At 37.8% G+C, this 27,949-nt stretch overlaps 3 protein-coding genes and 1 long non-coding RNA gene across 5 annotated transcripts; 1 reads left to right on the top strand and 3 right to left on the bottom strand.

Moving 5' to 3' along the window:
- Positions 1 to 329: 329 nt before the first annotated feature.
- On the bottom strand, positions 330 to 2,856 carry LOC111797288 (uncharacterized). Its single transcript, XR_002815508.2, has 4 exons — positions 2,716 to 2,856; positions 1,081 to 1,382; positions 510 to 996; positions 330 to 416 (listed from the first exon to the last, which is right to left on the bottom strand). It is a non-coding gene; the product is annotated as an uncharacterized LOC111797288 (long non-coding RNA).
- Positions 2,857 to 3,210: 354 nt separating this feature from the next.
- LOC111797286 (uncharacterized) lies at positions 3,211 to 12,899 on the top strand. 2 transcript variants are annotated; one of them, XM_023680259.2, is made up of 10 exons: positions 3,211 to 4,723; positions 5,351 to 5,824; positions 5,930 to 6,231; positions 7,314 to 8,009; positions 8,091 to 8,369; positions 8,575 to 8,736; positions 8,846 to 9,784; positions 10,075 to 10,290; positions 11,271 to 11,531; positions 12,182 to 12,899. In XM_023680259.2, exons 1-10 carry the CDS (start codon positions 3,388 to 3,390, stop codon positions 12,527 to 12,529), a joined length of 5,013 nt encoding a protein of 1,670 aa, XP_023536027.2. In that variant the 5' UTR covers positions 3,211 to 3,387; the 3' UTR covers positions 12,530 to 12,899. The 2 variants fall into 2 exon arrangements, with proteins under 2 accessions (XP_023536027.2, XP_086981024.1); XM_087124898.1 differs by lacking the exon at positions 8,575 to 8,736.
- An 887-nt stretch (positions 12,900 to 13,786) lies between these two features.
- Positions 13,787 to 19,901, bottom strand: LOC111797285 (putative sucrose-phosphate synthase 1). Its single transcript, XM_023680258.2, has 13 exons — positions 19,471 to 19,901; positions 19,290 to 19,379; positions 18,590 to 18,831; positions 18,389 to 18,452; positions 17,530 to 18,228; positions 17,265 to 17,381; positions 17,033 to 17,164; positions 16,722 to 16,898; positions 16,378 to 16,431; positions 16,216 to 16,278; positions 15,149 to 16,099; positions 14,801 to 14,928; positions 13,787 to 14,314 (listed from the first exon to the last, which is right to left on the bottom strand). Exons 1-13 carry the CDS (start codon positions 19,651 to 19,653, stop codon positions 14,044 to 14,046), a joined length of 3,171 nt encoding a protein of 1,056 aa, XP_023536026.2. The 5' UTR covers positions 19,654 to 19,901; the 3' UTR covers positions 13,787 to 14,043.
- A 1,815-nt stretch (positions 19,902 to 21,716) lies between these two features.
- Positions 21,717 to 26,959, bottom strand: LOC111797328 (synaptotagmin-4). The gene is made up of 13 exons (XM_023680307.2): positions 26,636 to 26,959; positions 26,448 to 26,552; positions 26,266 to 26,316; positions 26,020 to 26,140; positions 25,762 to 25,889; positions 25,114 to 25,215; positions 24,940 to 25,014; positions 24,773 to 24,852; positions 24,358 to 24,508; positions 24,042 to 24,272; positions 23,062 to 23,361; positions 22,756 to 22,869; positions 21,717 to 22,222 (listed from the first exon to the last, which is right to left on the bottom strand). The coding sequence occupies exons 1-13, from the start codon at positions 26,738 to 26,740 to the stop codon at positions 22,076 to 22,078; spliced, it is 1,710 nt and encodes a 569-aa protein (XP_023536075.1). The 5' UTR covers positions 26,741 to 26,959; the 3' UTR covers positions 21,717 to 22,075.
- Between the last annotated feature and the right edge of the window lie 990 nt (positions 26,960 to 27,949).

The raw sequence follows: 27,949 nt of genomic DNA, 5'->3' as shown, positions 1-27,949 counted from the left end.
GCCTAGCGTCCTCGCTGGCACTCTTTCCTTCCTTCAATCGATGTGGGACCGCCCCCAAATCCACCCCCCTTTGGGGCCAGCGTCCTTACTGGCACACCGCCTCGTGTCTACCCCCCTTTGGGGAACAGCGAGAAGGCTGGCACATTGTCCGGTGACTGGCTCTGATACCATTTGTAACGACCCAGATCCACCGCTAGCAGATATTGTCCTCTTTGGGCTTTCCCTTTCGGGCTTCCCCTCAAGGCTTTAAAACGCGTCTGCTAGGGGAAGGTTTCCACACCCTTATAAATGGTGATTTGTTCTCCTCCCCAACCAATGTGGGACATCACAGATCCAATATGAGCTCACAAGTAAGGTAAGGTGTTAGCTTAAACTTCCACGGAATTGTGCATATAAAGCTATCATCCATAGGTAGCCTGCAACAAGGAAAAGTCCAACACATGGGGCCGGCCAGTTAATATACCAAAATGCCGCAGTGTAATTGCATGCCAACAAATGATTTCCAGTACCTTATTCTTTCATGTTTACTTGGTAACATGGAGACAAAGTTCTGATTGGATTACCTCCCTTCTCGGGATACAGACTACGAACCTGCTTTTCGTTCGCTCCCCATGGTTTGTGTCGAATGCATAAGGCCCGTTTCCCTCAACTACAATCCTTTCTTTCACCTGCCTCGTGTTGAAGTAAGAGTTGTACTAACCCAAGCTCACTGTTAGTAAATATTGTCTGCTTTAGTCTGTTACGTACTGTCGTTAGCCTCACGGTTTTAACATGTGTCTGCTAGGGAGAGGTTTCCACACCCTGAATGATTCGTTCCCCTCTCCAACCGATATGAGATCTCACAAGAGTACATTCCTTCAACCTCAGATTGAAACTTGCTAAATATAGCCTTTGTGTATACCTTGGAGAGCTGCAATTCAAAAACAACATCTCCTTTTCAACTCGACGCTTAAATTTCTCGACTCCAGATCTGCTACTGCTTCTTAGTAATATTTCCTGTGGTGGACAAGATCATACTTATCAACAAATGTCTTAAAAGATGTGAATTTATGTACATATCCACCAAAAAGTGTTTTAAACCTCTCATATGCATGGATAGAGATCATTCCTGCAAATGATAAGTGTAGCTCTATATCGCTCTTTTCTCTTAGATCGAAACCATGAATTGCTGACTCTGCTACCAAAGCCCAGTGCCTTAGCATAAGCATTATAAAAGTCGTATGCCTCATCAAAAGAATCATATTCCGAACCCACAGTTGGGCGTGGAAGATTCTTCTTTGACTGTGCTTCCATAGATTCATCTTCGTTCACAAAGGAACAATCACCAAATACATGTCACAATCATCAAAGACAGGCTGGCTGTTAGGACAAACTTCCTCCATCTGAAAGAAAGATTTAACATAATTTTGGTTGGCATTCGAAGGCCATTGGGCATAGTTAGAAACAATGAAAATATACTATACAGATACCAAACATAACAAAAGTTCAATAATCAAATTTTGTGGTTATATATTTGTATAACTAAATCCAACATGAATCCAATACTACAGTAGCATCCAACGTATGCATCAGCTGACTAGAGAATTTTCATAATTTCTGCATATAGCTCATGGCATTTGCCCCAGAGCCTCTAGAGAGATTTACTATCATTGTAACGCCCAAGCTCACCACTAGCAAATATTGTCTTCTTTGGGCTTCCACTCAAGGTTTTTAAAATGTGTATGCTAGAGAGAGGTTTCCACACCCTTACAAAGAATGGTTTGTTCTCCTCCCCAACCGATGTGGGATCTCACAATCCACCCCCCCCCCCCCCCCCTTGGGACCTAGCGTCCTCGCTGGCACTTGTTCCCTTCTCCAATGCGACCCCCAATCCACCCTTTGGGGCCCAGCGTCCTTGCTAGCACCGCCTCGTGTTTACCCTCCTTCGGAGCTCAACCTCCTCGCTGGCATATTGCCCGGCGTCTGGCTCTAATACCATTTGTAATAGCCTAATCCTACCGCTAGCAGATATTGTTCACTGTGGGCTTTCCCTTCCGGGCTTCTAGCTTTCATCCTAGGTAGAGAACTTACATTTCAGCCTGTTCCAGCCTTCATCCTCCATATTCACCGCTTAACACTTGGCCCCCATGAATATGAAAAGATCAATATCTAACTCCACTCCATGGCTGACCTTCAAGATAATCTAATCTCAATCCATGTAATTGTAAATAGCAGGCATTCTTCAGAGTACTAAATTGATTTGCAAAATTTTCATGAACGCACTGTTTTTAGCACTACCTGCTAAATAAATCACCTTTCTAGTACACTTACAGCTTCCAATGAAGCAATTATCAGTCTACATCTCAATTGATCAGTTATCACAAAACAGTGGACGCTCACACGTTCAAAAAATTTAACAAATCACTAATTACATCAACGTCATAAAACTTGACGTGCAAGCATTAATTGCTGAATGGCAGTCCATCGAGTTAACGAGACAAAACGTCGTAATCATTTCTTTTCCTATGTTCGCGATTATACAGACTTTTCCGTTCTTTTCCTCAACAAACAATTACAAGAAATGCAGAAGTTTCCTCAACATGTTTTCAAAATCGTCCAAAACGGAGCGAATTCATACAGCCATAAGAGAGAAACAAGCCAGAAACCTTTTCAACCAATTCAATGCCCTAATTACTGAAATTAAACAGCTCAAGGTTGAGATTACGATGATCTTACAGAGTCGTGGAAACCAGCAGTATACGGAATCCGCCGGAAATCTTGAAGTCTAATCGATCTACCGACCTTGGCCCGCTGGAGAAGAAGCTCGAGTCGCCGTGAAGCACACAGAGGTCTGGGGAAATGGAGATTCTTTCAAGCTGACACGTGGTTGTTTGATTGTCATTAATTTATTTTCAGGTCCTTACATTTTGGTTTATTTCATATTAATGCCTGTACTTTCATCTTTTTGTTTTAGTGCCCCACATATTTTACGTAATTGAAAATTGATTTATTATTTTTTGCAAATATTATTTAAATATTTGGAAGTATATACGAATAAAATAAAATGAATTAGAAAGTTGAGAAATATTTTAACAGAATAAAGGGCAAAAAAGGAAATAAAGAAATGTAAGAGGGGGGAAAGGCGCAAGTTAGCTTATCATGCGCTTCTCATTGTCCAGGAGCTTCACTGGTCTTACCCTCCCACCACATATCACAAACTTTCTCTCTCTTTTTTTATTATTTATTTATTTTTTTTTTTAATTTTTATTTTCTCTCTCTTTATTGTTGTTGTTGTTCTTGTTCTTCGTCTTCAATCTCTCCTACGTGAAATTTTGACAGAGAAAAAAAGAAAACGGCAAAAGTGAAGAGAAATCAAAACGAACGAACAAAGCGGTCCAAAGAGAAACAATGAAGCAGAGTATATCTGAGGCAGTATCATCATCATCCACCACGGGATTATCGGAACAGTCGCAATCATCGTCGCTGTTGGAGAAGCCCCAATCGATATCGGCTGCAGCGGCGGCGGAGGATTTGGCCGTAGGGTCAAGGGATGGCGGCGGGGCGCAGGAAACGGTGACCGTCGATCGGCGGGGGGATTTCTCCGCGGTGTGTAGATGGACAGTACAAAATTTCCCGAGAATCAAGGCTAGGGCTCTATGGAGCAAGTACTTTGAGGTTGGAGGTTACGATTGTCGTCTGTTGATATATCCAAAGGGGGATTCTCAAGCTCTGCCGGGGTATATTTCAGTCTACCTCCAAATCGTGGACCCGCGCGGCACATCGTCTTCCAAATGGGATTGCTTTGCGAGCTATCGTTTGGCCATCGTCAACGTTCTCGATGATTCGAAGACCGTTCATCGGGATTCTTGGCACCGTTTCTCGAGCAAGAAGAAGTCACACGGTTGGTGCGATTTTACTCCCTCTTCCACCGTGTTTGATTCTAAGCTCGGCTATTTGTATAATAACGAGTCCATTATGATCACTGCTGATATTCTAATCCTCAACGAGTCTGTAAATTTTACCCGGGATAACAATGAGCCAGCCTCATCTATGATGATGGCATCCTCCGTTGTTGCTTCCCCTGCGCCGGAGGTGCTCAGCGGCAAGTTCACCTGGAAAGTTCATAATTTTAGTTTGTTTAAAGAAATGATAAAAACACAGAAAATAATGAGCCCAGTGTTCCCAGCTGGAGAGTGTAATTTGAGGATTAGTGTCTATCAGAGCTCAGTTAATGGGACTGAGTATTTATCGATGTGTCTCGAGAGCAAGGATACCGAAAAAACAGTAATATTACCTGATAGGAGTTGTTGGTGTTTGTTTCGAATGTCCGTGTTGAACCAGAAGCCTGCTTTGAACCACATGCATCGAGACTCATATGGGAGATTTGCAGCTGATAATAAGAGTGGGGACAATACCAGTTTGGGGTGGAATGACTATATGAAGATGTCTGATTTTGTTGGGCAAGATTCTGGTTTTTTGGTTGAAGATACCGCTGTGTTTAGTACCTCTTTTCATGTGATCAAGGAGTTCAGTAGTTTTTCAAAGAATGGTGGAGTAATTGGAGGGAGAAATGGGAGTGGAATTAGGAAATCAGATGGTCACATGGGCAAATTTACGTGGAGGATTGAGAACTTCATAAGGTTAAAGGACCTTTTGAAGAAGAGGAAGATTACTGGTCTTTGCATCAAGAGCAGGAGATTCCAGGTCGGGAATCGTGACTGTCGTCTCATTGTTTATCCTCGAGGTACTCCCAAACTTCTTCCTAGAAATTTCTGCTTCTTACATCAGACCAAAATTATATTAGCAAGAGGATGAGATATCCTACAAGAAAGAAAGAAAAACTCAAGCATTTAGAATTTTATCCTATATATATAAATATATATACTGTATCTGTTAATTAAATATGATTCTGTGTCTAAGCACTTGTAGATTTCTTTGAACAATTTTGAACTCTGTTTGACATTCTAGCCTGCCGTGGCTGAGAAGTAGATAATTTATTTTATTCTTTATCATGGTTCTTTCAGCTGAACTTATTTCAAGCACGTCTCGCTCAGTATGATTGGTCTACTCTGAGATAAAAAGAAAAATGTAGAGGCCTGGTGTCTGGTCTGAAGTAAAAAATTTGTATATGGATATAGCTATCAAGTTACACATACACTCCATATGTTCTTGCTGGAAATGGTTTGCTTTGAGATGATATTTGATTAGATCATGCTAGGCGTCTTTGACATCATTGTTATTCCTTCCATATGGGTGGAGTTGCATGTTTAGTTGATTAACAATTTAACAGGACGTATATATTGTAGTTTATTGTTAGACTTCGTTTTAGGACACGTTGATTAAATTTGTCGTTTCTACTTGCTGGTATCAGGGCAGTCTCAGCCACCATGTCATCTTTCAGTCTTTCTTGAAGTTACGGATTCAAGAAATACTTCCAGTGATTGGAGTTGTTTTGTGAGTCATCGGTTGTCAGTTGTAAACCAGAAGATGGAAGAGAAATCTGTCACAAAGGAGTCTCAAAACCGGTACTCCAAAGCTGCAAAAGACTGGGGATGGCGTGAATTTGTCACACTTACCAGCCTCTTTGATCAGGATTCCGGGTTTCTTGTTCAGGATACTGTAATATTCTCAGCTGAGGTCCTTATATTAAAGGAGACATCTGTGATGCAGGATTTTATTGATCAAGACATGGAGTCAACTGGTTCCAGCTCTCTGATGGATAAGGCAGCAAAAAAAAGTTCATTCACATGGAAGGTGGAGAACTTTTTGTCCTTCAAGGAAATAATGGAGACTCGTAAAATCTTTAGTAAATTCTTTCAAGCTGGTGGATGTGAGCTCCGTATAGGTACGTCTTTTGCATCTTCCTTAATTGGGCGGTAGCCTTGTTGTTATTATCTTTTTATAAAAATTGTCGTGACTTTGTATACTAAATTTCTTTCGAACATTTCAGGTGTCTATGAGTCCTTCGACACCATTTGCATCTATCTGGAGAGTGATCAGTCTGTTGGCAGTGATCCAGACAAAAACTTCTGGGTCAGATACAAAATGGCCGTGGTGAATCAAAAATATCCAGCAAAAACTGTGTGGAAGGAGTCTTCTATTTGTACAAAGACATGGAATAATTCTGTTTTGCAATTCATGAAGGTGTCAGATTTGCTAGAGGCAGAAGCGGGGTTTCTTGTACGAGATACAGTTATTTTCGTATGTGAAATATTGGACTGTTGCCCTTGGTTTGAGTTTTCAGATCTTGAGGTCAGTGGACTTTCTCCTTGGTTTTTGTTTTTCTTTTTGTTCTTTTTTGTATGATACAAATATTTTCTTTTTTATTCAAAAACTAAATTTTCATCGAGAAAAATGGAAAAAATACATAAGGGTATGCAATAAGATGGGTAGACAACTAAGAGAACTAGCTATACAAAAAATTGGTTCCAATCCAAGATGATAAGATATAAAATAATTACTTCATTGATGATATGATATATTACAAAAGAATAATCTATCCAAGAGGTCCTATCTAGAGTTACGAAGAAGCTCTTGAATTAACTTTAAAACCGTTGAGACTATAGCTTGAAGGTGGAGGTTAGTAGCTTTTGTTTTTTGTTTTTTTTTTTTTTGAAGTAATTGAACATCGTTTTATTGTATCCCTCATTTTTACTCTTATGCTTGCATTTGTGCAAAATCTTTTCTTATAAAATTTTCATATGCACCAAGGCCTACAATATCAAGAGAGTTATATACTTGCGCTCAAATCTCTCTCTCTCTCTCTCTCTCTCTCTCTCTCTCTCTTTGTCCCTGCATTATTACTTTCTTGTCTTTGCCAGTAAGTGAGTTATTTGTCACTTGATTATTGATATGTTATTTTGTCTGTTTTTACTGTTGGGTTCTTCAAATTCCTTGATACTTAACCTTTGAATGCCGACATAAGATATGTATTTTCACGGTTCAAGTGATTTTTTTATTAGTTTGACTTTTGAGATCTTGACTTTTGAATAGAATGGCTCGAGGAAGAAGACTATCTAAAGGAAGTCATAACGTCAAGTTCATTAAATGCCTAGAATCACAAATGGTATAGAAGCATATATTTTCTTTCTCCTGAGTTGTTCACACTTAAGCTATATGCTTATCAGTGTAAGTGTAGAACTCGTCAGGAATAGGAAGAAATTCATGGATACTTGTTTATCTCTTGAACTACAATTTTGGACTAAATTCTATCTATCATTTCTTATAGGTTGTTTAGAAATCAGTTATTCCAAAGTTAATGCTTTTGAACTCCCATATCTTTTACAAAATGAGATGGTAATGTGATTGTTTTCAAGCGGTACCTTCCTTTTCAGGTTTTGGCTTCAGAAGATGATCAAGATGCTTTGACTACTGATCCGGACGAACTCATTGATTCAGAAGATAGTGAAGGAATAAGTGGTGATGAAGAAGACATATTTAGAAACCTTCTATCTACAGCTGGATTTCATCTAACATACGGAGATAATCCTTCACAACCACAGGTCACTTTGCGAGAAAAACTTTTAATGGATGCCGGTGCAATTGCAGGATTTCTTACTGGACTTCGTGTTTATCTTGATGATCCTGCTAAAGTTAAGCGCTTACTTCTTCCTACTAAGCTCTCTGGTTGCAATGATGGGAAGAAGGTCTCAAAGACAGATGAGTCGTCTCCCAGTTTAATGAACTTGTTAATGGGAGTCAAAGTTTTACAGCAGGCAATTATTGATTTATTGTTGGATATAATGGTCGAGTGTTGTCAACCTTCAGAAGCAAATTCAAAGCCTTCTGTTCCTAGCAGCGGTGCTACTACCACACCACTGGAAGGTGAAATTGAAAATGGAGCGATAGAGGCTGCAGATTTTCCTCCATTTCAGAGATTGGATTCCGCTGATGAAAGTAGTAGTGCACCTGCTGTACAAAGCTCTGACATGATTAGAACTGATAGGCAGGGTAAGTCTCTACCTGATGAGCTACTACATCCACCTGAAACGTCTGCTGGGGTTTCAGAGAATGTTTTCCTTCGTACAAAGGTACATTTTAATGCTGCTTCAAGGGTGAATGATTTTCTTTTGTTCCTTGACATTCATTGGTAGAACAAATTGAATTTGCAGACCAAGTGGCCTGAGCAATCTGAGGAGCTTTTAGGATTGATTGTAAATTCACTGAGAGCCCTAGATGGGGCTATCCCCCGAGGATGTCCTGAGCCTAGAAGACGGCCTCAGTCCGCGCAAAAGATTGCTCTTGTGTTGGATAAAGCTCCCAGACATCTACAGTCTGACCTGGTTGCATTAGTACCTAAATTGGTTGAGCATTCAGAACATCCATTGGCTGCTGGTGTGCTTCTAGAACGGCTTCAACAGCCTGGTGCTGAGCCAGCAATGCAGATACCTGTAAGTGCAGTGTTATATATCCCTCCGTTCTACCCTTATTCACTGAATTACCTTTGACCTTCCTGATTCGCTTTAAGGAAAAAAATTATGTGTAATGCCTGTGTCCTATGGTTTATGCTGTGCTGAAATTTTAGTTTCTTTTAAAATTTGATTTTAGAATGCTTCTTTCTTTTGATTGGGACATTGTTTTTTCTTTTTCCTTTAGGTTTTTGGTGCTCTTAGTCAATTAGAGTGTGGCACCGAAGTTTGGGAACAGGTTCTATTTAAATCTATTGAGTTTTTAGCAGATTCAAATGATGAGCCTCTTGCTGCAGCTATAGATTTTGTTTTCAAAGCTGGAGCTCAGTGCCAACATCTCTCTGAAGCTGTATGTATCTGGAATGAATGGCCATTGCTCGTGTTTTCTGTAACCTTTGTACTCTATTACTATGTTTACTTTTCTGAGCACTGCAACCTTATTCTGCTTCATTCTATAGGTGAGATCCGTACGTGGTAGGCTGAAGAATTTGGGCATGGAGGTTTCCCCATGTGTTCTTGATTTATTAAGTAAAACTGTACATAGCTGGGGTGATGTTTCTGATATTATACTCAGAGATATTGATTGTGATGATGATGCTGATGATTTCCGCTCAAAAATATCACGTGACCTTTTCTTATTTGGTGAACCTGGCCCTGCTTCAGAAAGTTTGCATCCGTTGGATGAACAAGATTTACATGCTGCTCGTCATTTTTCTGATATTTATATCTTATTTGAGATGTTATCAATACCTTGTCTTGCCGTTGAAGCATCACAGACATTTGAGAGAGCTGTAGCTCGTGGTGCCATCACAGCTAAATCTGTTGCCGTGGTGTTGGAAAAACGTCTTTCTCAAAAAGCAAATAGCAATACTAGATTCGTAGCTGAAAGCTTCCAGCATGGAGATTCTGTAATAGATGGAGAAACTAGTGAGCAGCTGAGAGTCCAGCGGGATGATTTTACTGCTATTGTTGGTCTTGCTGAAACATTAGCACTCTCTAGAGACCCTTGCGTTCGAGGATTTGTGAAAATGTTGTATCCATTATTGTTTAAGCGGTATGCAAGCGAGTCATATCGAGCCAGGATGCTAAAAAGATTGGTCGACCTTGTAACCAGCAGTACAGATAATAACCGTGAAGTAGATATGGATTTGGAAATTCTGGTTATGTTGATGGGTGAGGAACAGGAAATAATTAGACCTGTGCTAAATATGATGCGAGATGTTGCAGAACTAGCAAATGTTGACCGTGCTGCTCTCTGGCACCAGTTATGTGCTACTGAAGATGAAATCATCCGTATCCGTGAAGAAAGCAAAGTAGAAATTTCAAATATGATGAAAGAAAAAACTGTTCTGTTACAAAAACTGAGCGAATCTGAAGCCATGAACAATCGCCTGAAGGTATTTGATTCTGGCTTGCCCATGTGCATTTCTCATAAGTTAGAATCAGTTGCCTACGGAATATATGTGTGTGTGTGTGTGTATATATATATATATATGGATGGTGAGATTTAATGAACCGTGTCAAAGAAAACAAGGTGAATTTAGAAACAAATTATTAAAGTTTAACATAAAAGTTACATGATTCTTGTAACTTCTTTTAAACACGAGATAGAAACAAAAAATGTTAAAGAAAGGCTTTTAGAATCGATTCATATCAAGATTGTTAATCTGACAAAAAAAATTGACAGATTGAGATGAAGGCTGAGTTGGAGCGATTTTCTCGCGAGAAGAAGGAACTTTCTGAACAAGTACATGACATTGATTGTCAGCTTGAGTGGCTTCGCTCTGAGCGAGATGATGAGATTGTGAAGTTAACAACAGAGAAGAAAGTTCTCCATGAACGTCTACATGATGCTGAGAATCAAATTGCACAATTGAAATCTCGAAAACGGGATGAGATGAAGGTATCAATTGATACTTTAAGCTAATGATTATTCAACTAATCACTATCCTTTCTTCATGAGCAGCAATTTGTTGTTTGTTTCATACCTATCTGAATTATTCTTTACATATGCACACATACTCCATGAAGAATGGATAATAAATTGAACCGTAACCAAAAGACTAATAGAAAAACATTTGCTCAAGCCAGAAAGTCCTCTAAAGATTTTTGTTGACATCTCCGTTTGATACTTATCAGTTGAAGGGAAATGATCTGCAAATAAGTTTCTGTATGAGATGTTGAAAGGGATTCTGTGAGCTGAATCCTATTCTAAATTATCTAACTTTATAGTTACTGCATATTGACTTGACTTCATGACTATTATTGTATCTGGTACGCAGCTTTTATTATTGAAAGTTGAAATGTGACATTGATGCTGCATTATGTTTGAAACATTTCTTTTCCATGATATAGAATGCAAAATGTGGACAACTGTGATATAACTATAGGTGTCATTGATGCCATCAAGTGTTGTACCCATATTGTCTCCTATATAAATATATATTCATGGAAAGTGTTTTTATGATCGTAGATACAAACAATCGGTTGAATGAATAGAAGTTCGATGTTGAAATGTTAGTTTCCTAGTTTGGAATTATAGAAAATGGTAAGTAATGGAAATGAGAATCCAAGACATCAACGTACAACATCGAAAAAAAACGCTCCCCCCTCAAACAAGGACCGATAGTGCGTTTGTGAGAGGGGCATCTTTGCATGGCTAGAGGCCATAGAATTTGTTGCTTCATTCATCATTGATTGCTATTGCGATTTTACTGTTCTGGAAGAAATAGAAGGATTAAGTTTGCTATATGTCCACATCCTAGTGGAAGTGTAGCTGTTTTCTTTCAAATAGTTGGTTCTTCCCTCGTATGATCACTTTAATCTTGTTAATGAAATCATTTTTTTTTTTCCTGTTAATGACATCAATCTCTAATGTGGCAGAAAGTAGTGAAGGAAAAAAATGCACTTGCTGAAAGATTGAAGAGTGCTGAAGCTGCTCGAAAAAGATTTGATGAACAACTGAAACGGCATGCAAATGAGAATATGACGAGGGAAGAAATCCGGAAGTCACTGGAAGATGAAGTTCGCAGGCTTACACAAACAGTTGGACAAACTGAAGGAGAAAAGAGGGAGAAGGAGGAGCAGATTGCTCGATGTGAAGCATATATTGATGGGATGGAAGCAAAATTGCAGGCCTGCCAGGTTTTTTTTCTTACTTCAACATGATAATAGTAATCTTTCTGTTAGATGTTAGATTTCTGTCCTAAGCCCACCGCTAGCAGATATTGTCCTTTTTGGATTTTCTCTTTCGGGCTTCCCCTCAAGATTTTTAAAACGCGTCTGCTAGGGAGAGGTTTCCAATCCTTAAAAAGAATGTTTCGTTCTCTTACCCAACCGATGTGGGATCTTACAATCCACCCCCCTTCGGGGTCCAGCGTCCTCGCTGGCACTCGTTCCCTTCTCCAATTGATATGAGACCTCTCAATCTACCCCCCTTCGGGGCTCAACTTCCTCGCTGGCACATCACCCGGTGTCTGGCTCTAATACCATTTGTAAGAGCCCATGCCCACCGCTAGCAGATATTATCCTCTATGGACTTTCCCTTCCAGGCTTCACCTCAAGGTTTTTAAAACGCGTCTGCTAGGGAGAGGTTTCCACGTCCTTATAAAAAAAATGTTTCGTTCTCCTGCCCAACCGATTACTGTCATCGTTTGATAAGCATAACAATAGAAAAAATCTATTCAATGGTGAAGATGCTTATAAGACGTGATTTATTTTTGTGTTAATATCACCGTCAAACTGAACAACTCTATGCCCATGTTGGATTAATGCAACTTTTCCTTCTCTTGCAGCAATATATCCATTCACTTGAAGCATCACTACAAGAGGAAATGTCAAGACATGCCCCTCTATATGGTGCTGGTTTGGAAGCACTGTCAATGAAGGAGCTCGAGACGTTATCTCGAATTCACGAAGAAGGGTTAAGGCAAATTCATACTCTTCAGCAGCGCAAAGGGAGTCCGGCTGGCAATCCTCTTGTGAGCCCCCATTCTCTCTCTCACGGTCATGGGTTGTACACTGCTGCACCTCCCTCGATGGCTGTAGGGAAGCCCCCTTCACGCATGCCCAATGGCTCAGGGATCCACAGCAATGGGCACGTGAATGGTGGTGCAGTTGGACCATGGTTCAACCATTCTTGATTGAACATTGGGTCAAAGCCACAATGGTAACATAGCCATTGAAGCTATAAGATGGATAACATCACGAGAGAAGGATGTTAGTTTTTTGAGTTGGCACCATTTTGACTGGTTTAGCGATTCGGGGAGCGATACGGGAGATCGAATGAAATAGCAAATGGTTTCTGAATATAGGGTTCTCATAGTTGAGTTTGTGAGGATTCTGGTCGATTCCGTTCGTAGTATCTTGCAGTTTACAAATGCCATTTATGTGTCATCTCTTTTCAAGTCATAAAGTTCATTATAGGGGAATAGGCCATCCCGGAAAAGCTCTGGTCATTTTTTTAACCATCTTGTTCTCTGATTCAATTTCATTCATGGCTTTATTGAGGTATCCGATATCGACTAAATACACATGTTAATTGGCTGAATTAAGAGACGTTTGTCTCGGTTAGTAACCAAGCATATTGAACGGATAATTTAAAGTAGAAAAAAAAAGTCGAGTTGGCAGATTATTCCGAGTTGAGAACGAACAAAGCATAAGAATCCCTAGAAATGGTAGATTTTTTTTCCCCTTATAGGAATCCCTTGAAATGGTTCCATCCTAAAATGCTGTAGATAATTCGTACATGTAGAATGGATTCTGTAGATAAACCAGAAGCTGTGTCAACAACCTCTGAAAATCTGATAACTCCGATGAGCACGCAGCCACTGAAATGACCGACACTGACCAGCCCGGTCTCGTCTCCGATATATCTGCTGCACTGGATGACCTCCATTGCAACATTGTGGAAGCTCATGCTTGGAGCCACAATGCTCGGTTGGTCTGCATTGCTAATATTTCCGATCAATCTACAGACAGTCCCATTGAGGATCCCCACCGGCTTGCCACCATTGAGGAGAATCACTCCACCGTCCTCGGGGAGGACAACGACCCTCCGATGTTTAGGATTGTTAGGATGGAGTTCCACATTGGCTAATTTAGGAAATGGTCATGAGTTTATAAGTGAGGAATACTATCTCCAATGGTATGCGGCTTCTTGAAGAAGCTCAAAGCAAAATCACGAGAGTTTTTATGCTCAAAGTGGACAATATCATACCATTGTGGAGATCTGTGATTCCTAACACGATCACAAAAAAATAAATGACACACTGGCTATCAAACAAGAGGTAAGAGATCTTCAAAGCAAGAAATAGTGTCAAGAATAATGATATTTATAACTACGTAGCAACCAAGTTTTTCCAGGGAGGTGTCAGAACATAATTTCTAAAACGGGCAACAAACTGAAGTTGCAAAAATTCATTCATGAATTATTCAAATCATAAAACATCATGGAAACATGCATAGTTTATCCACTCTCATCATAATGGAGTGAAGAATCTCCAAGAAGATACACAAATTCTGGAGAAAGTTATTAATTCAGCAACAAAAGTATCCGCGCAACAAGAGCTGCAGACACTGATTTAGTAGCAAAATAGTGTAGAAATTGTTTGGCACATACATTAAAAAAGCAATAGTTGAGTCAGAACTTAGCTTTCTAAGCCTCAAGAACGCCAAGCTTTCCCAATGCAGTTCCTATGTCAACAATCTTGCACCCTTCTGCTTGGACGACATTTGGGCTGCTGAAAGACACAACATGTTCCATAGGATAGCTTCTGCAGTGAAGCTTGCTAGCATTGCAACCGATCCCCTTTAATATCACCGTTTTGTGAACTCCACCAATCAATCCCTCATAATCTGTGTCCCCACATTCTCCCACAAGCACCACCACTTTCGTCAAGTCCATTCCCCATCGGAGGTAGAGATACCTAGAAAGAGGGTAAAAGTTGTTCATCATCCCAAAGATCAAATAATTTCATTTTCCTTATACAATAAATGTAGTCTCTAACCTTCTCAAATTACAAATTACAAATTACAAATTTATCTGGTGAATTTTTAATTTTTTAAAATTTATAGATCTATTAAACACAAAATTAAAAGTTTAAAGTTTCAGCAGATAAAAATTCTCCAGATCTATTAAACACAAAATTAAAAGTTTAAAGTTTCATCTGTGTAGATCTATTAAACACAAAATTAAAAGTTTAAAGTTTCATCACAAATAAAACTCAAATGTACCTAAATTAATATTTTAAAGTTTCAAATTTTTAGAGATTCTATTAGTATTAAATACAAAATTGAACTAAATGAAAGAAATTAGACACAAGATTGAAGTAACACAAGCATATCATATCATCGATAAAAATAAACCGGAGAGAAGGCAAAGGAAAGTTATACCCTCTCCCCTCAAGCCGTACCTCAGAGCTTGGGACCTTGAAGCCAACACAGGGATGACATTCAGCTTCCTTCCGTTTTGACAATATAAAGCATGACATCGAAGAGCCTGGATTCTCATCAATTTCCGTAGCTCTTTGACTGGAGGAAGCTGTAATTACATTAATCATCATCAAAATAAATGTAAGCACTCCCCGTCTTCCAAACAGAAAGTGCAAGAAAAAGGTACGAGAGTGCGGTTCGACTACAAGTGCATGCACATCGAAGAATCAAAGAGATATGTTTCTTTTCAACAAATGTTTTCACGCGAAAGATACAAATTACACCCTATTTAGAAGGAAATGAGAAGGATAGAGAAAACGTTAACATACCCTTGACGGATCTCTCACTTCAAATGCAAAACAATGTGAAGTTGATCCTGACTCATCTTCCAAAACAATTTGGCCTTCCTCTTGCTTTTCATTGATGGAAGCAGCCCAACGAACCAATGTTTTTCTCAGACCTTCTCCACCCCAGCGGTAATCAATATGTGAATGATAATCCACATCAGTCACAAAGGGAAGCCCAGAAGGATCGTCATTGGAGTTTGAAGATGGATAATAGAGCTCACTTCCGCTGTTACATATGAAAGCATCGAAGTTTGAAGGGCTGAAACCTCCCAAAGTCATTTGAGAGTATACCTCATGTATGCTCAACGATGTCGATAATATGAAACCAATATACCCTGCATTCTTGTCCTTCCCTACTGCTTCTACAACTGACAACGTGACTTCAAGTGAATCAGAGAATGAATCGGAATCCACAGCAACCACAAAGATGGCTTTTTTTCTTACTGCAGGAAATTTACTAGTTACAAGATTCTGGTCCACTTTATCAGTTGAGCCAACCTTTTGAATGCTACCTAAAAGAGCCTTTGACAACGCAAGAATAACATTTTCTGACTTTGTTTTTGCATCACCAGCATTCTCCTCAGGATCTAGAACATTTTCCAATGTCGTACTCCCTTCATTCTTCTCGCAATCAAACGAAAACTTCAAGTTGAGAGAAATATCCTGTATATCTCGCAAAGAATCCCCAGGTGAATCTGACCTCAAGTTTTCAAATCTGTCAGCATGTCCTTGCCATTGTGTATGCCTTGGTTTGCAGCTGACTATTCGAGATAGATATGTTTTGCAATGCTCTGGCCAGGAGAAAAGGTGAATATTTTTTAGACCATTTTGTTTGCACCTTGCCCAGAGTTGCTTATCCGAAACAAGCTTTAAAAGAGCGTCCGAAATGGACTTCTGATCATGAGGGTCAACCAGCAGACCATTATCAAGAACCTGTTGGAAGTTTATGTACAATATTAAATAGCGAGTATGGAAGCTCAACTTGCAGCAAATTCTGTCCAGATCAGGAACTTTTAACCATTACAAAGTCACCAGCAAAATTAACACACCCGAAGAATATCAACAGGACCGCCATTTTTCGTAGCAACGGTCGGCAAGCCATGAGCTGCTGCCTATTTGGGAGGGAAAAAAGAGAGACAAGAAAATAATGTTGACTTTTTTTTCCCCAATAAGCAAACATTTGAAAGAACAAGGCAAATGAAGGCAACCACCTCAATCAAAGTAAGTCCAAATGGCTCAATGAATGCGGGATTGATAAAAACACCCTGTAAAAAGAGAGGATATATAGTTGATTGAGATATCTTAATAAAAAAAAGCTTAATGCATTAAAGTCCTCATTCGTGGTCTTTTCTTGGTTGTGAGTGTGCACATGAGTGAGCGAGAGAGAGAGAGATTTCCTCATTTAACTTCATCTTAAGTGTGATGTGTGGTTAAAAGAAGGCAAAAAAGAAATGACAGTAACATTAATCGTATTTATGTGATTTTTCATATCATATTCTTGAAGTAAAAGGTTAAAAGTTAACCTTCCAAATAAAGATGATCACTAACAGTATACCTTGGTTTTTGCTGCTAGTCGATAAATGTTGGGAACGTCATACTGCTTGTGATGTTTAGGGTACGCCACTTGACCGTACAAGTCATATTTGTCAATTAGTTTAATAATTGATAGAAGAACTGCAGCATTTGTGCCAGACATTTCGTCAATATTGTCACGGTTTCCCAGTATTAATGTCTGTAACAAGAAAAGAAAATTAAACTACAATCTTAGGACTTAATCTAATCAAGCCAAACACATACAAGACTTCAAAAGCATACGGAAATTGATTAAAATGTATGCAATTATCAGACTCAAAGGTGTGAGAATACCAGGTTTGCAAACTCCCTCAGTGGACGGCATTCTCCAAATGCTTTGACTAGAGTAGTGATATTCTTCTTTGGGTCTGGCCTTGCAAGTGCAAGTATCATTGGCTTCCGTGGATTAGAAAAGAAACGCATAATCTTGCATTCAAGTCCCCAAGATTACCATTGTCAATAATTCTACACAGTTCATTTACTAGCAAAGTATGACATAAAGAATTGATGAGAGACGAAGTAAAACCTCAGCCAAAATTGGTGGGTCTGAAGAAGCACGACCATCACCATTTTTCTCAACTTCTCCATCCATATCAGCATCTGGTAGAATAACATGATGAAACTCCATTCCAGGAGGAATTACCTGATCATTATGGCGGCAATTAGTACATAAGAATTGCACATTAGTATTAAGATAAAATAAAACAAGGGAACTATGAAAATCATTCCTTCAGAAGCAGAAAGATTCAGATGTTGACTAAGAATCTCAAGATAAACATTTTATTACTCACAACCATACGAGGCATAAACCTGCCATAACAGCTGACTCCTCTTTTTATTCTTGCTCGCAGCTTCCGCTCTATTACTGGATCAAAACCATCATACAGACGCCATTGCTCTTCAATCTCCTGCCTGGTGCTAGTTATAATGATTTCGGAAGCATCAAGACACAGCTCCTCTGCCTCTATCCTCCGCATTATTTTGTAAGTTTCATTTATTTCTTCCCTCGTTTGACGCCCTTGTTTTAGAAGTTGTTCTAGCTTATCCCGCCCAAGTGAGTGACCAGTAAATAGCAACGGAACGTTTAAAGCTCCAGATATAAGAGCTGCGGAGTCACCTGCATCTGCATAATGTCCATGTATAGCCACAGGCCAAACTAATTGCCCACCTCCAATTTGCTCACCAAGAACTTTGGACATCTGGATGATATGGCTAAGAGCACCATCAACAAATTCTGGAATATGAGGCCAAAGAAGTTCTTTTGGAATATACTTGTCCCTTGGCCCAAATGGGACCCGGATAATATAAGCCCCACTACTCTCCCCACGCTCATCTTCGGAATTATCATATTTCCTTGAATTAAGCATCTCTGTTGGCTCACCATAACTCCAATCCACATCAGGAGCTGAAACTTGTCTAGTCAGCAAATCAACCCTATATACTCCTGGCATTGTCCCCAAGGCTCTAGCAAGTTCTACAACGTATTTCACCTGATTATAGAAGAACAAAAATGATTGTCACAGAAAAATGATAACAACACATGAATCTTGACAGCTGGGTTCATGAGAACATACATCACTATCAAGGAGTGTTATCCTAAAATCCAGTTCATTTTATAATTCTCAGTGACAATTTTCTGCACAAAATTACCTGGCCACCAGTATCAGAATCACGTCCAAGTTCCATGTTTTCACCACGGATCAAGCCATGAAGGCTGCATGAAAAGTGCTTGTTAAAAAGAGCTAAATTCACCAAAGTTAGATATATAATGATGCTACATTCTTTTACTCCCTACTCTGTTTCCTGATAAGTTCAGAACAAAGGGAAAAAAAAGGAGGCTTAGATTCATGCCTTATTAAAACAATATATAGTTTCTTATCCTTGTGTTGACTAGCCCAGCTTTCCATTGTGTCAACAGAACCAACTCTAGGTACTTTTTCTCCGATGCTATCATTGTGCATTGAGACATCGCTGGGCACATCTCCTTTCTCTCCTTCTGATAAATCTTCTGACATCAAAGCAGTAACCTCTCTTCGTCCTCTTTCATGTTCAAGACGACGTTTAGCAAGACGATATGCTTCTTCTCCTTCAAGCTGGCAAATTAAAAGGCAAATAAATGGGATTGAATTTCATATGAATCTACCATTAATGGTGAGATATTGTTTTTGACTGACTCCCGGCCATTTTCTGGAACCAATTCTCCAACATGCCCTAATTTCTAAGAATCGTTGAGGTTTAGGAACTCTGTTTCATCAATTTCCCAACATAACTAACGCAAAAGCATATTCTTACTTCGCTTTGGAAAGAAAAAAAGCAACCACAGCAAAATACTAGTCATGAACAACAATTTCACTGCACAAATATTCATTCGATCATATGAAACGAGTCATCAGACCGACAGTGCTTTTCGAAGCAACATGAAAGTCACTACGCATCTGAATTAACTAGGAAATGAATTCACAGAGTACATAAATCGTGCATATCATACTCAATCATATTGTAAAATTACAAACGACAAAGTACATACGAAGAAGAGGCATCGAAAACTGACCTGCTTCTTCTTTCGCGCCAAATTCCAAATCCTCCAACACATGTTCTCCAGCCTCGTGTTCCTCTCCTGCGGGCTCCTCGTAGACGCAGCCTAAATCAACGAGAAGAAAATATTACATTGAAAAACCTCCTCACACTCCCATAAACGAACCAAAATGAGAACAATAATCAAAGTAGCGTACTCGAATCCAAGAGCGATAGAGATCGGTTTCATCGAAGCCAGTAATGACCTCCTCAACGAAGTAACGAGTAGGACTGAAGTGTCCTCTCTCCCTCAGCAGAAGCGAGGCCTTAGCATCGTCAAGTCCAGGCCCAACATCAAGTATCGCCTCCAAGTAACTGTTCACCCAATCATTTCCCGCCATTACCACCGCGCTCTAGAGCTCTCGAGAACACAGAAAAACAACGATCCAGCAACGAAAAACTATATAGAGGAAGTCGCAGTGGACTACACAGGTGCATTGCAGTGCATAAAACAAAAGAGAAACAAATATTCCGCAACTGTCACGATGAATACGATTCCAGTTCCGATTCTGATTCCCGCCGTAACCACCATCGGAGCGCCACCGTAGCATGTGTAAGTCGAATGAATGTAGAAAGAAATTGACGACAAGGACAGAGAATTTGGCAATAGTGGCGAGGCGTATGGAGAGACATCAGGAAGAAGTTGGCGATCAGTTTCATATTCTTTTTCTTCCTCCTCTCTACAATATCCAATCCGTTAAATTTTAGTTCTCAAATTTTTTTTTTTTTTTTTCTATTTTGTGCACAAATTTTAAAATTAAAAAAAAAAAAACTATATTTCTAAATTTAATTTAATAAATTAATTAAATGATTTAAAATATTTTTAATATGTCGAAATTAGTATCAAATATTTTAGAGGAATATTATTAATATGTTCTGACCTTCTGAGATAAATTTTAGAAGAAATAAATATTAATTTTTAAATTGTCTGACAAATTTTGTTAGAGAAATTACATTAAAAAAAAAGGGATATATTTGTAAATACAATCACTTTTATATTTTTACATAAATATATATATATATATTATATTGTGATATCATGGATTTCTTCATACTGTTAGACGAACACGACTCTCCACAATGGTATGATATTGTCCACTCATGGCTTTGCTTTGGGCTTCCCCAAAAGGCCTCATTCCAATGGAGTTAGTATTCCTCACTTATAAACCCATTATCATTCCCTAAATTAGTCGATGTGGGACTTCCATCATCCAACACATACATGATCGGATGGAATCGTTAGGTTTTTATTTTTAATATATATATATATTCTATCGAAATAACAAGAAAATTATCGAGGAATATTTTCTAAATAAGTAAAGAAAAATAAATTTATGAAAAAACTGTTAAAAATGAGAAATAGAATTGGATTAACCTTTCAATAGAATATAAGCTACTAACTAATACCTACAAATAAGGAAAATATAAATTAATTAAATATTGAAAATAAAATAAAATATACTACAAATTAAATTATGAGAGAAAGAATATTAAGATATAATATCTAAGATATATTTCATAATTAATATATTTTCCAAATATTATATTTCAACCAAAACGCTCAAATTTAGTAAACAATAGCTATTGTTTATTTGATTATCACAATTTTTTTTCTAATTTACTTAAATTATTGCATTTAATTTAAAAACGACTTATATACGTGGAAGTGAAATAAATAATTTATAATATAATTAAAAAGATATTAAAAAGAAAAAGAATATTATATATAATATTATAAAATATAATGAATATTTACTTTCTTGGTTTAAATGACCAAAATGTGCATACTTTCTTGTAATACTTTTTCACTTTATTTTAAAAAGGGTTGGGGAAAAGATTCGTTGAAATTAGTTTGGTAATTGAAAAAGACAATAATTGAAATTAAAATGTTTAAAAATATGAAATATATATATATTTTTTAAAAAAATCTTATTAGTATCCGATTCTTCACCCCCATTTGGTTTGATAAATTACAATCTCCCAACATAAGGACCTACCAATATCATTTATTTCTCTATTTATAAATTAATAATTCTTTTAATCTCAAAATTTTAAGAAAAGATTGATATCACCGACTATGACCCGAGATATTAACTTTTTTGAGTACGCTACACTCAACGATTCACAAAAAAAAAAAAAAAAATAAATAAATAAATACACTCAAGTCATGTACTCACTCAATAGAAATATCCACTTTTAGAATGAAGATATGGGTCTGTTTGATTTTGGACTAGCGGTGTATAACTTTTTTTTTTCCTGCTTCAACTTCTATGAGAATTCTGTGAGCCTATTAGTTGAGGCTCGTGACTTAGGAGATATATCTAATAACAAAGGAAAATCGTGACCGGTAGCTAAAAAAGCTAAAGAGTTTTAATACTTATAGCATGTAGCAACTTTACGAGTTTGACTATTTGAAATTTTTAAAATTGGAATTGGTTTTCCAATTCCATCACGAACCGAGAGTTCTCAAACACGTTTAGCAACAACTTAACTATGAGCTATTTCAGTGTTTGACCCTAAAACTAAAGTACAGAACAAATAAAAGAATGAAATAATGACACAAAATATGAAGGCTAATCTATTTAGGCACAGCCCACAAATGGAAGAATTTGGGTTTTGATGAGAGGAGATGAATGGCCCCACCCCTGACTTCGTATTTCAACCACTTTAATTAAAATTAAAATTTAAGTACCTAAGTATGTTGACGACGAGGCGCTGCAGCTTCTGGCTCATCGATCAATAATGAGGAGATTTTCTTATTCATCAATTGTCTCGGAATAGTGGCTGAGCTGCCCACTTGAGATTCAGATAAATCCGCCCTGATTTTGCTCCTTCCAGTGGATAACAGTCCTGAATTTCCCCTTCCAATATCGCTCTTGTCAGTGTCATTATGACCCTCCCCAGTTTATCCTGTATGTTATAAACATTAAACACAAGTGTTTGATGATCAAATAGAGCCATTAACTTAAGTTTTTTTGAGTTTTTGGATTGATCCACCCAAGCAAGAGATTGATATGATGATGTTTATTTGATATTAAAAGTCTATTAGATTTAGTTGTAATTTAATATGTATCAGAATTGCAATATCATTTTTCAATCAATACTAATAGTTAGCATGAGATCCCACATCGATTGGAGAAGGAAACGAAACATTCTTTATAAAGGTGTGGAAACCTCTCCCTACGCATTTTAAAAACCTTGATAATAAGTCTGAAAGAAAAAGCCCAAAAAAGACAATATCTGCTAGTGGTGGGCTTAGACCGTTACCGTTAGAAAATACGTCTTAGTCATAATGTGGGATTCCGTCACAACAATGAACAAATCGTTAGTAGGTAAATATTTTCTCTCTTTCACAGTTTGCATGCTGGTTTTACCAATCAAACTAATATTGAAACCACATCTGTAATTAATGCAGTAAAATTGATAGAGATGGAGAAGATTACCTTTCCAAAAGTGTCATGATCCCAGAGCTCTACCATTAGCATGTCGTGTAATGCATCCTCCACCAGAAAGTCAAACGTTTGATTCCAGACAGGATTCAGGGTGTCATGGACAACCTTGTGAAACCATTCAATGTGATTTTAGAGTTCATTCTTGTTAACATATCATTAAGGAAATAGTAATAATGATGATCATTAACAAACAGCTTGAAGGATTATCAACGACAAGAGAAATTTGAAACGAATGATTAGTATGAAGATGAAATCAAAGAATGTTGTGAAAGAACAAGCTGAAACTGAGAATCTCACCCTCGTTTTAACCTTGGTCTCGGATTTCTTCATAATCAGTACGACATAAGGGTCGGCTTTTCCCATGTAATCTACAGCAGGCAAATCTTCAGCAGCTATTACTGTCACAGATAGCACTCCTCTTACAATCGTATCCCTCTTCTTTGGGGAGCTTGGTTTTCTAGAACCTGCATCTTCTGAGCCAGTTGGAGCCGTCTTTAGAACCTTCTCCACTGAGGTCAATGCATAATCTGGGTTAAATGGGTTTTTATGGCGGCCCGTATCAGTGCCGAAAGGATAGTAAAGAAGCTCCAAATGCACCTGTGTACACCATTAAAAGTTGAGTACATTATGTCGTGGATGGTTGGGAATGAGTCCCACGTTAGCTAATTTAGGGAATGATCATAGGTTTATAAGTAAGGAATACATCTCCATTGGTATGAGGTCTTTTAGGGAAGCCCAAAGCAAAATCACGAGAGCTTATGCTCAAAATGGACAATATCATACAGATCCATGATTCATAATATGGTATCAGAGTCATGCCCTTAACTTAGTCATGTTAATAGAATACTCAAATGTCGAACAAAGAAGTTGAGAGCCTCGAAAGTGTAGTCAAAAGTGACTCAAGTGTCGAATAAAGGGTGTATTGTGTTTGAGTACTCCAGAGAAAGGAGTCGAGTCTCGATTAAGGAGAGGCTGTAAGAGGGCTCCATAGGCTTCAAGGAAGGCTCTATATTTTACTTTATTTGAGGGGAGGATGGTTGTAGATTGTTGGGAGAGAGTCCCACGTTTAGGGAATGATTATGCGTTTATAGGTAAGAAATACATCTCCATTGGTATGAAGCCTTTTGGAAAAGCTCACAGCAAAACTATGAGAGCTTATGCTAAAAGTGGACAATATCATACCATTTTGGAGATCTGTGATTCCTAACCGATTAATCCATTCAATACATTTCAAATTAAGCTGGAAAGTGAAAACTCAGATATCATAGAGTTCTGACCTGACCCCTGTTTTTGTTATCTCTTTGGATGTCCAAATCTTTGAGCAGCTTCAACCAAACATCCTTCACTTTACCAGGCTCGAGATCCTTCAATGCTACTTGAGCGCAGCCAATAAGTTCAGATGCCTGAACTCCCTCATCGTCAAAAACTCTTATAGTCAAGTGCTGAGTAGATGCATCTTCAACAATGAAATCAAAGTGCTCATTCCATATTGGATTCAATTGATTATTCTGACCGGACATAACAAAAGAAAAACTCGTTTCAGTTCAGCCATTAAAGACCAAAAACAAAATGAATAGAAAAACTTTGTCTTACAATGGTTTTACTTGTTTTCATTCTCTCTTTCAATGGCCGTACAAACAGCACAGCATAAGGATCCGACTTTCCTATAATGTCTTTATTGGTTAATTCCTTTGCCTGCACCAGCTTCACTTCTAATGTTCCAACAGGCTTTACCTCTAAGTCGCTATAAATAATAAAAGGAAGCAACATACATGAGCATGACATTCTTAAATGTTAATGGCAGAAATTACGAATCTCTACGATGGTATGATATTGTCCATTTTGAGTATAAGCTCTCGTGACTTTACTTTTAATTTCTCCAAAAGACCTCATACCAATGGAGATGTATTTCTTACTTATAAACTCATGATTATTCCCTTAGTTTAATTAGCTAACGTGAGACTCCCTCCCAACAATCCTCAACACAACTGATGGTTGCTTAACATACCTATAATCTCCTGCTATGATGGGCACAATCATCCGAACCGGCCACGTTATGGTACCTTCGATAGCATCTCGAATTGTTTCCTGGAACAGAAAAGTCCATCAGTTTGGCTTATACTGCAGAAGTTCGTTGCCAACAAGAGCGAGAAAGATCAAACAAGTTTGATTTACCTCAATAGCATCAGAAACCCCAGGAATAGATGATATGTCTCCACCAACAATCTTAAGCTTAAAATCAAGATTTTTCTGCCAGAAGGAACATGAATAGTTTTGATGCATTAGTCTCGAGTACATTATACATAAGTCTCTTCAGAAATATATAATGTTCTTCCTCTCTTAATTTACCTTTTTCCTTAGAGAATAACACAATGCTCCAAAGCAAGGAAACTCATCAACCAATGGCTTGAATATTAATCTGAAAAGCCCTGTGAATGCAACATCTTTTACCTAAATAAATAAGTCAGGAAATAAGAGAGGAAATAAGAGAGGAGATTGGTGAGGGAGAAGAAGCTATATAACGACTTTAGTAAAGAAAAGAACCAAGAATTCATTATACTGTTAGCCTAACTTCATTGCTAGCAGATATTGTCCTTTTTGGACTTCCCCTTTCGAACTTCTCCTCAATGTTTTAAAACGCGTTTATTAGGGAGAGGTTTTCACACCCTTATAAAGAATGCTTTATTCTCCTCCCCAACCGATGTGAGATCTCACAATCCACCCTTCGAGGCCCAGCATCCTTGCTGACACACCGCCTCGTGTCCCCCCTTCGAGGCTCAGCCTCCTTGCTGCACATCGTCCGGTGTCTGCCTCTGATACCATTTGTAAAAGCCCAAGCCCAATATTAACCTCTTTGGGCTTTCCCTTCAAAGTTTTAAAACGTGTTTGCTAGGGAGAGGTTTCCACATCCTTATAAAGAATACTTCGTTCTCCTCTTACCTATGTGTAGAGTATTAAACTAATTTTCACCATCAGAAATGGGAAACTCCTTATTACCTGTACCGGTAAAGAAACGCCGAGTTTAGTTTTGATGTCAAGAACAATGTTTGGATTACCATCCCACTGCATCTCCAACTCCAAAGTTATTCCATTCGGCTCTAGCTCGTCTTCAAGCACAGCAATTCCTACAGACCAGAACGCCTATCTTGCATTGGTATGAGTGAATTCACATTGTTTTGATTTAGAAGGTCGTGATAACTTGTATTCAATCTGGTCTATGGCTGCAAATATTTGATGATTAAACCAACTTAATACCTGTAAAATGAGGAGCGACAGTGCCAAGGGTCAACTTTGAGAACTTCAAAGAAGATAGTACAGCCGGTCGAAATTGTTCGAGAACCGGCTCCACATTGCTCCTTATCAGCTCCGATGCTGCCTACGTAAATCGCCATTCCATAGAAAGCCAGAACATAACAACAAAAGAAAAATAACGAATCGATTCCAGGATCACAAGTATATTCTAAGGAGTTAGGGCAGCAAAGAAGTGCAGATTTCGATTACCTCGTCGACATATGGCCAGATTTTATCTAGCTGATGATTGAGCCAATTTAACTGCAAATTACAAAGAAATTATAACTCCAAATCTTGAAGTTAATCTATCTCCAGTACATCCAGACACTAGCATCGAATGAGATCTTCTAATTAATCAAGGAAAAAGAAAGGAAAAAGAAAAACGATCCAACCTTTTGTCGCTGCGTAAATACAACCCACGACGGATAAAACTCCTTGGGGAGAATTTTTCTCGAATCCTGTGCCGTCATCCTTGCAAATGCTGCAATAGTCTTAGCCTAAAACGCGAAAAAGTATAAGAACAGAGCATTGCATCGAACCAAGGGCAAAGCGGAACGAAGAATATGCAAAAGAGAGATACCAAATCGGAGCGATGCTTGGCACGTATATTCCCGACGCGAGCAAGAGCGATAATCAGTAAAACTCCGACAACAACGCCGAGGAAGATACCAGAAAAGAACGACATGAGGGAAGATTCGGAGAGAGACCGGAGAAAACCAAAGACAAACGAAACAGAGGAAGAAGAAGGAAGCTAATAGCCAAGCTGTGCGGCGGCGAATGTCGTCTCCGGAAGGAAAGGCAATGAAGAAATGGCGGACGAGAAGAACGTGGGAGAGAAGATTTGTTCCATAATCGAAGAAGAAGAAGAAGAAGAAGAAGACGAATTGGTTCTTTTCTTTGATTTGGCGTCTCTTTTCGTTTGAGCCTTTGTGGTACTTGGTTTCCCGTTAACGGTTGCGTTTTTATGCCACGTGGACTCGCCTAATGGTTTCCAGCTTCTTCGGAGTCCACGTCGTCTTTTTCCTTTTTTTTTTCTTTTTTAAATTTGAGATAATTAACTAAAATAATATATATATATATATATATATATATATATATATATATATATATATATTCTTTTTTATTTTTTATTTTATTTTATTGAATGGTCAATTTAAACCTCTAACATATTAATTTAGGTATATGCCTAAACCTAAATTCCTTTAAAATAATAAAATAAATTAGTTTTGTTCAAATATATTTTTATTTATATATAAAAAAATAAGACATAAGAAGACTAACTCGATAGAAATAAGAATATGATTCTAGTTTTGGGTCTCGTTCATTCAATGGTAGAAAATTTTTTCCTCTTCTTATCTCATCCTCGTGTAAACGAGAATTTTCTGCCTCGTCCCTTACCAACGAGTTAGATAAATATCTATAAATGCAAGTATAACTCAATTGATTAATAGATCAAAAATTCGAATTTTGTATTTTATATTTAAAAATACTCATTTCAAAAATATCAATAAATTTCAAAAAATAATATATGAGAGGTGGATGGATGATTTTTGTCTATATATTGACGATAAAAACATTTTTAAACTTTTTTTTTTATAGAGGTTAAGGGTAATCTACGTTTCAAATTTTATGTGTATTTTTTTAAAACTTAAAATTACCCATAAACATATTTTGAATTTTTTAAAAATAAAGTATTAATAATTTTTCTCCAAAACTAAGAAAAAGATATTTCGAGAATCTTTTAATGTTTAAAGGTATAATTAAAAGTTTTAAAAATTTATCAGCTTTTCTAGAACGACATAACTAAAATTCTCCTATTTTAATTAAAGATATTATTGAAAATTTTAAAAATTAATGATATTTTTTTTAAGATAAAATATAAAATCTAAGGAAA

This window comes from Cucurbita pepo, chromosome 6, assembly GCF_057944985.1.
Source record: "Cucurbita pepo subsp. pepo isolate OVF chromosome 6, ASM5794498v1, whole genome shotgun sequence".
Taxonomy (NCBI): domain Eukaryota; kingdom Viridiplantae; phylum Streptophyta; class Magnoliopsida; order Cucurbitales; family Cucurbitaceae; genus Cucurbita; species Cucurbita pepo.
This window is presented reverse-complemented; position numbering and strand designations above follow the sequence as displayed.

What these genes read in the sequence shown, in the direction of transcription:
- LOC111797286 (XM_023680259.2), top strand. Translation starts at nt 3,388, where the DNA reads ATGAAGCAGAGTATATCTGAGGCAGTATCATCATCATCCACCACGGGA. An exon ending in TCTCATTGTTTATCCTCGAG is followed by an intron (nt 4,724 to 5,350) that starts GTACTCCCAAAC and finishes TGCTGGTATCAG; the next exon opens with GGCAGTCTCAGCCACCATGT. An exon ending in ATGTTTTCCTTCGTACAAAG is followed by an intron (nt 8,010 to 8,090) that starts GTACATTTTAAT and finishes TTGAATTTGCAG; the next exon opens with ACCAAGTGGCCTGAGCAATC.
- LOC111797285 (XM_023680258.2), bottom strand. Translation starts at nt 19,653, where the DNA reads ATGGCGGGAAATGATTGGGTGAACAGTTACTTGGAGGCGATACTTGAT. An exon ending in GACTAGCAGCAAAAACCAAG is followed by an intron (nt 16,432 to 16,721) that starts GTATACTGTTAG and finishes CTCTTTTTACAG; the next exon opens with GGTGTTTTTATCAATCCCGC. An exon ending in TTGGACTTACTTTGATTGAG is followed by an intron (nt 16,279 to 16,377) that starts GTGGTTGCCTTC and finishes CCTCCCAAATAG; the next exon opens with GCAGCAGCTCATGGCTTGCC.
- LOC111797328 (XM_023680307.2), bottom strand. Translation starts at nt 26,740, where the DNA reads ATGTCGTTCTTTTCTGGTATCTTCCTCGGCGTTGTTGTCGGAGTTTTA. An exon ending in TGTCGCTCCTCATTTTACAG is followed by an intron (nt 25,890 to 26,019) that starts GTATTAAGTTGG and finishes TCTGGTCTGTAG; the next exon opens with GAATTGCTGTGCTTGAAGAC. An exon ending in GCGTTTCTTTACCGGTACAG is followed by an intron (nt 25,216 to 25,761) that starts GTAATAAGGAGT and finishes TTATTTATTTAG; the next exon opens with GTAAAAGATGTTGCATTCAC.